Source organism: Lathyrus oleraceus, chromosome 4, assembly GCF_024323335.1.
Source record: "Lathyrus oleraceus cultivar Zhongwan6 chromosome 4, CAAS_Psat_ZW6_1.0, whole genome shotgun sequence".
NCBI lineage: Eukaryota > Viridiplantae > Streptophyta > Magnoliopsida > Fabales > Fabaceae > Lathyrus > Lathyrus oleraceus.
Window position 1 is genome coordinate 153,616,673 of NC_066582.1, and position 9,716 is coordinate 153,626,388.

Sequence of the window (9,716 nt, forward strand, 5' to 3'; positions counted from 1 at the left end):
CAATGTAGTTCCTCGTCCGAACTACCACCACCAAAACAACAATTATGCATATTCACACACATGCATCACACGACTCAGATATTCATACACCATATATAACTAAAATTGCACATATAAGACATCGTCTTTCGTTAATCACATAACAACACAAAATATCATTATCGATTTAATTATAACAATTAAATAATTTTTATAAATCAATTATTAACACTCAATAACCCAATGTAATAATGCAATTAATTAATTTAAGTCACCCAAAATATGTCCAACAACAGTTAACATGAATCGCACGACAACACAACACATAAAATCCAACTCAACAGCTAGAAACATAACCACCAATATCGCACCTTAACTAAAATAGTATATCCACGTCATTAAGTGCATATTCAGCCTCTTAAGGCATCACCATGAGATAGTAATACATGTTATCTTTCCAACACTCTGAACTGTGTCCCAAATGGAGTCATGGATCTCAAATTATGATATTTTTCGTTAGACATAGAGGAAGTCATGAGGGTTGACGGACGTCACCCATAATTGGGTATTTTCCCACGAGCACTTCGTCGCTAAGTCCTAGAATTTACGGGTATATATCCAGACGTTATTTTTCTGCGTTTTCCACCATAAAAGCCCTTCCGGACCTTCGATTTTGATTCCGTAAAAAGCACTGATCTCAGAATCCGACGTACTACAATTATCTAACGATTAAAACAACAATTTAACACATATACTTCTCAATTTTCTCGAAAACATATTAACCCGAAAGCTTCAAACTTTCGACAATGATGAAAGATATTAATAATTTCAAAAAAGTAATCACATACCAAATTATACATGGAAATGCGCATCAAATTCAGTCAATCAACATCATAATATTATAGAAACTCAAAGTTTCATGAACAACCCAATGCCTTATTGGAGGTTAAGAACTCCTTTATCATACCCCTCATGTATAAGCCCTATTGGAAGCTATTCTTGCTCCTTACCTTATTCTCCTAGTAGCAATATTAGTTTTATTCTTAGTTCTCCACTCCTTCTATGCTAGCTCTCCTTTTGCTCTTCTCTTGTCCTAGCTTTTTCACTCTTTCAATTCACTTATTGTCAAAAATCCTCTAACTCTCTAACTTTCTTTTTATAATAACAAAACTCCTAAATTTTGGATTTACCTTTCTATTCTGACTTACTCACAAAAACTCAACAATGTCATTCCTCTTTTATTTCCTATATTTAATTACTCTATTCTTATTATTTTATCTCTAATAACAAAATAATTAAATTCACTAAAAATACTACTACCCATATTATTTTATTTAATAATTAAAATATTATTATTTAACTAATAAAATAAAAATATTATTTCAATTAATAAAATAATTTTAATTTATTCTATCTTTCTCTAATTACTCTCCACACCCTACTAAAAGGCCACTCACTCTCTCTTTCACATTCATTTATCCATCCACACACAATAATAAAATAAATATATAAATAAATACACAAAAAATATAATTAAATTAAAATAAAATAAGTTATTAAAACTTGGGTGTTACAAGCACCTAATAGCAAACGGGTATCGATGAGGCATTTCAAGCATTTTCGGTCAGCCTCATTATATCATGTGGGTTTACTTGCATGGATTACTGGAAGTAATCCCCCTGAAGTAATCCATGTTCTTGATGAAGCTCATCAACCATGTCTTCTAGTAAATCTCTTCCTGAGAAAGGTTTTTCTATTTGTACACTTACAACGCGTTTCCCATGAGGAAATGATTCTTTGCCCAGTACTTGGGGAACAACTCAACACATTTATCCTCCATTCTCAACCATGCAAACTATTGTATAAGCCTCTGGGAGGATAAGGGTGACCAGAAAGAACCGCTCTTCAAAAGGCAGCAAATCCTCATAAAAAGTCCCCAAACCCTCTGACGGTCGGCACCAAAGAAATTAAGCCTCTACCCTGCTGACGAGTTATAGGGTCCTAATGAACTTTGAAATGATGGAAGAAAAGGGTTGGGGGAGGCTTCCCCTTCAAGTATTTACACCAATACTTAAAGGATTTTACATACGTCTAACTCACTGGATGAAGTTATGATAGAACCGCCATCATATGCTTAAGAATTCCATCTCAAAATAATTAAAAGGTAGCCGAAGGTTCAGGATCGAGAAGAGAAATTCGTAAAAGAGAATGACACTATATCCATATTAGTTGCAGATGCAATCATTTTCTCCAGGGGTCAAGACACCTCAATCCAAAGATGGACCCACCTTAAAAAAGACTGCATTGGGATTACCCTCTTTAGCGAAGACATATATGTTTGAAAAATAAGCAATGTCCACCCATGAAGATTGAGCATTCTTCTGGAATTTTTAGCACTCTTGTGTGATTTTGTATCCATTACGTACTAACTTTTCTAGATACAAGAAAGAAAATTATCAAGTGGAAAAGAGATAACAACAATCTGGGAAATACAACTAAAAAAAATGTGAAGATGTCTCTTCAAGAATCGCATGGTAGCATGCAAAAAGAAATAGAAAATAAACTCTATCAAACGCTTCAAAGCACTCACATGTAACACATAGTGTTCCAGTTCTCAAGGGTCATAATCAGGGTCGGCCCGAATAATTTGGAGGCCCTGTTCTATTTTAAAATTAGACCTTTAATAGATAAAAATACAATCAATTAAAAAATCATATTTTATTTAAATGATAAATAAAATTATATATATATATATATATATATATATATATATATATATATATATATATATATATATATATATATATATATATATATATATATATATATATATATATATATATATATATTTGTTATAAAAAATTGATTCATTGAAGTTTAATTTTTCGTATTTTTTCACTCTTACAAATAATAAAGTATTTTAATTAATAAACAACTAATAATGTGAAATTACAAAATTTCAAATCTCACAACTTCTTAACCAAATTTATTAATGTGTTCATTCACAATGATAGAAAAATATAAATATTTTAAATATATATATATATATATATATATATATATATATATATATATATATATATATATATATATATATATATATATATATATATATATATATATATATATATATATATATATATATAATGGAAAAAAGTTGATTAAATGAGTCCATAACAAATTTTAAAACGCTACCATAATATAAAAGTTGATAAATGGGCCTATAATAAATTTCAAAAGGCTATCATAATAAAAAAATTGATTAAATAGAAAGCGGTTTTTATGCAGCAACATTTTTTAGCGAAAAGAAAAATGTAGACTTTGGAATCAAACTCCCATATTTTTTCTTTTGAAACAACCCAGTCACCGCTTCAAAGGAGCCATAATCTTTTCAGAACTTTTTCAACTCGCGAAAACTTCCTTGCAAATGCATATAAAGGATCCAAACTCCCGATGCATCTAATGGATGTCCGAAATCCACTCATAACAAATAGCAAGTTTGTTATTTCATCTCCAAAATATATATATATATATATATATATATATATATATATATATATATATATATATATATATATATATATATAACGCGTCAATTCAGGGATTTAGTTTCAAATTCAACTTCAATTCACTCTTATACCTCACATTATAACTTAACCGTTAGAATGTTAACCTTGCAGATTAGCTCCCTCACTACCGTATCGAAAGCGAAACACCGTTATCTCCTTATTCAATTTCTGGTTCCAGGACGGAACAAAATATATTTCATTTCCATGCCAAATCAAATTTATCAATATATTTTTTATGATTAGTGAATCAAGAAAATTATTTTTTTAGAATATTGCATAAAATAACAAACTAAAATTCCATGATACAAAATACATCATAATTTCTTTTTAAAAAAAGTTAATGATAAGGATAAAATTACATAAGAAAATTGTTTGTTTCTTCCTATATCCTCAATTAAATTATTTTCTATTAACAATATTAAATAATTAATTCAATTTTTTTTTTCTAAGTATGCATTCTTTTCACCTTTGTGTCACTGCAAACCAAAAAATTCAAAGTAGAGCAAAATTCCGCATAAACAATAAATAGTTTTTTCTATAAACAAACACTGCCGAAGAAAAAATATTTGGTACTTTAAAACGTTGTGTTTTTTACTTAGTAATTTGAAGTGACTCAATTACATTAGGGTTTACAGTTACACTTTGGCATTTCAAATCTCCCATTTTTATGCTTAAGCAATTCTCCAAATTCCTCTAAAAAAACTTCTCAGAAAACCTCAAGCATCACAGGCATGGTGGCATGGTGCTTCCTTTTTCCAAATACATTCTATTACAAACCCCCTTTCTCAGAAAGCTTTCACCTTTGCAAACCATTCTTCGAGGGCATGTATGCTTCCACCAATTGAATCCTTTTCCGCAAAAGTTTTCAACTTTTAGCTCCGACCACTGTGAGAGATTATCATGGGAACGTTCCACCCAAGAAATTTTACTGGAAAAGCTTAAATTTGCTTTGAGGAATCATCAATCACAAGAAGCATTGGAAACATTTCATGATTTTAGAAGACTTTATGGTTACCCTGAGGTTCAATTATTGAATCAAGTTATTGTTCAGTTGTGTTATTCTTCAAATCATGTTTTGGTGAGAAAATCATTTGATTTGGCTTTGAAAATTGTTCAAGAGAATTCACGTTTGATTCATGTTGATACATTTACCAAACTTGCTTTGTCTTTGGCTAGAATGCAAATGGCATCACCTGCATCGGTTATACTTAGGTTAATGCTTGAGAAAGGGTTTGTGCCATCTGTTCAATTTTTGTCCTTGATTGTTTTTCATATTGTGAAGACAGAAATTGGAACACATCTTGTATCAAATTATCTGTCTAAAGTTTGCGATTTTTATATTTGTTTGAAGGATAAAAAAGCGCAACATGCAATCCTGTTGAAGCCGGATACTTTGGTATTTAACATTGTTCTTGATGCTTGTGTGAGGTTTAAGTTGGCTTTGAAAGGCTTGTGTTTGATTGAATTAATGCCTCTGATTGGGATAGTGGCTGATGCACACTCAATTGTGATCATTTCACAGATATTAGAGATGAATGGTTTGAGAGATGAAATGATGGAATTGAAATGGCATATTGACGGAGTTTCGGCTGCTTATGTCCGGCACTATCGTCAATTCTATGATAGTTTGTTGAGCTTGCACTTCAAATTTAACGATATTGATGTTGCGGCTAAGCTTGTTTTGGATATGAATAGCTCACATAATTGTCGCAATAACGAAGAATGTAGGAATCATTTACAAAAGCCTTGCTTTGTCGCGATTGGATCGGCTAACCTGAAGAATGCATTAAAGATACATATAGAGCCTGAGCTATTGCAGAAGGACTCCGTGCTTAAACTTGAAGGTAGAGAAGGTCTTGTTTTCTACAAGGGTGGGAAACTTGTTCTTAGTAATAGAGCTTTGGCTAAGTTTACTATTGGTTACAAGAAAGATGGTAGAATTAGTGAACTTTCAAAACTTTTACTTAGCATTCAAGGGGAACAATATTCAGTGGCAGGGTCCAGTTTGTCTTCTGATGTGATCGCTGCTTGCATTGAGATGGGATGGCTTGAGTCTGCTCATGACATTTTGGACGACGTAGAGGCTGCAGGGTCACCGATGGGCCGCGATACATATATGTTACTCTTGTCAGCTTATCAGAAGAAGGGAATGCAGAGAGAAGCTAAAGCACTGCTAAAACAAATGAAAAAGATTAGTTTGCACAATGAATTATCTGAAGATGCTATCCACAAATACATCCTTTGTGAAGAAACATCAAACTCCGTTGGTAAATCAGATTTGGCCGTCGCCTTGGACCATGTACTGAAAGATGAGAATCAGACGGTTATTCCTTTGGCTTATAACTTCAACTCTTCAATCTTCTTTTTCTGCAAGGCGAGAATGATAGAGGATGCTATGAGGGCATATAGAAGAATGTGTGAAACTAAAACTCGACCGACAAGCCAAACGTTTGCTCATCTTGTGCGCGGATATTCTTCTCTCGGTATGTATCGCGAGATTACATTCTTGTGGGGGGATATCAAGAGATTCATGAAGAGCATCCATTTAGTAGTAGATAGAGATCTATATGAGTTACTGCTGCTAAACTTCATTCAAGGTGGTTACTTCGAGAGAGTGATGGAGGTCATTGGCCATATGAATGACCATAACATGTATACAGATAAGTTGATGTACAAAAACGAGTTCCTTAGACTTCATAGGAATCTTTATAGGAGTTTAAAAGCGTCGGATCCAAGAACAGAAGCACAGAGCAAAAGGCTTGAGCATGTTCAGGATTTTAGGAAATGGGCTGGTATTGATTAAATATCTCGTAAATATTCGTGTGCTGATGATGTGTCTGCGTCTTTTCCAGCATTGTGAATGTTGTGTCTGCTTAGGGTGTTTTGAAATATATTTAATTTTGATTCTGGCTCATATTTAGCATTTTGGCTAAGATCCTTTCTCCTAGATTCATGCTTATGCTTCTTTGATTCTTGGTTTTTTTTCCTTCTTTTTTAGTTTCTTTTGTTAAAAATCACATTGAGAACTTGGCTTGTCCAAAAATCTACACTTTGTAAACATCTAGTCAAACAAGCAGTAAATCTCTTAGTCAAATTGATTTGAAAACTTCTAGTTTCACTAAGTAACTCCAAGATACACCACTTCCAGGTTTTAAAAAATTAAGCTGGCCAAATCATCTTGAATTTTATATCAAACTCTTAAATTTTATTCAAACAAACTTTGATTGAGTTTACGTAAGCGTTCTTGAACTAAGATTGCTTTATAGTACGTGAATAGAATTTGAGTAAGATCTTATACTCTTTTTTTTGACAGTACATAAACTTAGTTTACATAAAAGTGTTTTTTTTTATAAACGACATAAAGTATGTGAATTGAGTTTACATAAGATATATGTAGTGTAGTGAGTTTAAAATACCTAACTCAAATATATTACCACCAAGAAATTTCACTATTTTGAAAACAGCCCAATAACCAGGTTCAAGTGTATATAAGAGAAAGGGAATACTCTTTCAAGTGTATATAAATATAAGAATGGAATCCCTATCATATGTTAGTTCTCGTCCTCGAACTCCATAAACTCTTGCAAACGGTGCTTCATCAGTCGCTTTGGCGTTGGCGTAAAACTCCTTCACTGTTTTCAAATTCACAAACTCATTAGGAGTAGCAAGAATTATGGGTGACAAAACGGGTCCAGCTCGTCGGATATACCTGTTTTGTCTGCACTTTAGTGTTGGACGGGTAAAAGGTTTAGACTCTCACACTCTAATGTGTAAGCCCCGCCCCGTTTTCTTCGCAGGCTTTTGCGGGCGCAAAAATTTACATAAATTTTTGCATTTTTAGGATTAAAATGTACAGTGTCCACGGGCTTTTCCCGTCTCACCCTCACTTTTTTATGGGGCGGACGTAGATTTTAGGTATGCATCATCAACTATGCCCGCTCTGCCCGTCTCATTTTTTTACGGACTTTTGTTGGACGGACCTAAACGAGACAAGCATGCTTGTTTGCCACCCTAGCCAGAATATCCTAATCCCATGAGTTAATTTCTTGCACCACATCGGACCACTCCCCAAGATCTTCCAACCTAGTGGTCTTTTCTTGAATCAAATTCTTGGTTTTCGACTTAGTATAATATTGTCCATGGAAGAAACTTTTGAACCCGTGCTCATCATATGGCATAGCAGACGGACCAATGTTTGGGATTTGTCTTTTTCTTCCCGTGTTTGATCTTCCGGAAGACATTTGAACAATTAATAAATAACATATATGGAATTTCGGCATGTTAGCATAATGTGACATAATAATTACATTCATAAGTTCCATGAATATGTTCTGATAGAGAAACATTTTGGATACATATATACAATACACATGCAATGAGTAACTTTTCTTCATATAAATTCCTCGTGTCCCTATTTGTCTCTAACATGCAAAAAAATTCCCCCATTGCTCATCCTATTATCCAATTGCAAAGTTTAAGAAAATCAATTCTACCATATCCTAAATTATCACTATGGAGCGATAAAATTTACCTAATTTCAACTTAAATTAGAGCATTTACAACAATTTCATAGCAAAGTCCATAATAAATGAAAATTTAAGCAAAATAGAGTAGAATGACATACCTGATAAATTTGTGTACTACATTAAAATGAAAATTTTGCTTTTGGATAATGTTCTCTAGTGTGTGCTAGGGTTTTTTCACAAATGGAAGAAGTGAAATGTGTGATAAAAATTGATTGGGAAAGTTAAAATATAAGTATGTATGCATTTTCCAAGGTTCTGAAACAAGCCTCACGCTATGAGAGCTAGGCCTCACTAGTCGAGAGCTCGTGTTCTTAAATTTCGGGCTTTCCCCTATGCGCGTTGGGTAAGAAATGGCATGGACACTCTGTGCTTAGCGATCCCACATTTTTGTGGCTTGACATGTTGCTTTTTATCAAAGTGATTGAATTGACATTACCTAATTAAAGCATAATTCTAAAGAAAAATATAAAATGTGGTTGAGTTGTCTCCCTATAAACGCTTGTTTAATTTCAGTAGCTTGACAATGCTTAATGTTACGTTACACCAACTACCTTGTAACTTATCTCACAATATTTGATTCTGACCTTTCCTTCTCCTTTGTCAAAAACCACAAGCATCCTCGCATTCTTCATAAAAGATTTTCCTAAGATGAGAGGTATCTTTGGATCTGCCTTGAAATCCAGTATTACCAAGTCTACAGGAAATGAGAAGTTGTTTGTATGTATCAACACATCTTTGATTTCTCCCACTGGTTTCCTACATGTCTTTTATGCCATATGGAGTTCTTTTGCATATGACTATTTGTAGATACCCAATTCTTTATACCACTGTTAGTGGAATAATATTGACATTTTCACCTAAGTCAATAAGTGCATTTCCTATTTTCATATTACATATAAATACATGTAATACAACTATTCTAGGGTCAACTTATTTTTTGGGTAGGTCCTTTTGATCATCTATGCAGGCTTCATCTTGCAATATTTTTTCCTTTAGTCTTTACTTGGATTTAACAACAACTTTGTTATCCTTAAGAACAACATTGTATTTTTCATGTGGATTATTCTTCGTGTATGCACTGAATGTGTTACTTAGGAGATCTGAGAACTATTTAGCTAATTGACCCACCTGCATTTTAAGGTTTTTAATGGAGGCTTCAGTATTCATGTGACTGACCATAGACACCTGCATAAATTAATTGAGTGTATCCTCCAACTTTGTTACTATGTCTTGTTGTAGAGGTGCTTATGACTAATGTTGAAAAGGTTGTCTATTGTATGAACCAACCTCAAATCTCCATCCTTGATTGAAAATTTTATTTTGTGGGAAGTTGTTATTCTGATATTGCCCAAACTTTTGATTGCCTACATAATTTATTTCCCCATCAGTAAGGGAAAAAATCTGGTAGGATGGTCTCTATTACAAAGTTCACAAAATGCAATATGCATTTGTTGATGTACTTCATGTATTTCCTTCAATTTTTGTGACAACTTTGACAATTGTTTGGTCAATTCATCCACAGATTGAGTTAAAAACTTATTTGGAGCAAGAACGGCATCATTGTTATTCAATTTTATGATATCGTTCTTCCTTTGGGAGGAGTGTATGTTGTGTTGTCCTTGATGATCAATGAGCGTCATCC

At 33.0% G+C, this 9,716-nt stretch overlaps 1 protein-coding gene across 1 annotated transcript; it reads left to right on the top strand.

Moving 5' to 3' along the window:
* Positions 1 to 4,115: 4,115 nt before the first annotated feature.
* On the top strand, positions 4,116 to 6,473 carry LOC127074258 (pentatricopeptide repeat-containing protein At4g17616). The gene has a single exon (XM_051015562.1). The coding sequence runs from the start codon at positions 4,288 to 4,290 to the stop codon at positions 6,349 to 6,351; it is 2,064 nt and encodes a 687-aa protein (XP_050871519.1). The 5' UTR covers positions 4,116 to 4,287; the 3' UTR covers positions 6,352 to 6,473.
* The last annotated feature ends 3,243 nt before the right edge of the window (positions 6,474 to 9,716 follow it).

Coding starts and splice junctions, on each gene's coding strand:
- LOC127074258 (XM_051015562.1), top strand. CDS start 4,288: ATGGTGCTTCCTTTTTCCAAATACATTCTATTACAAACCCCCTTTCTC.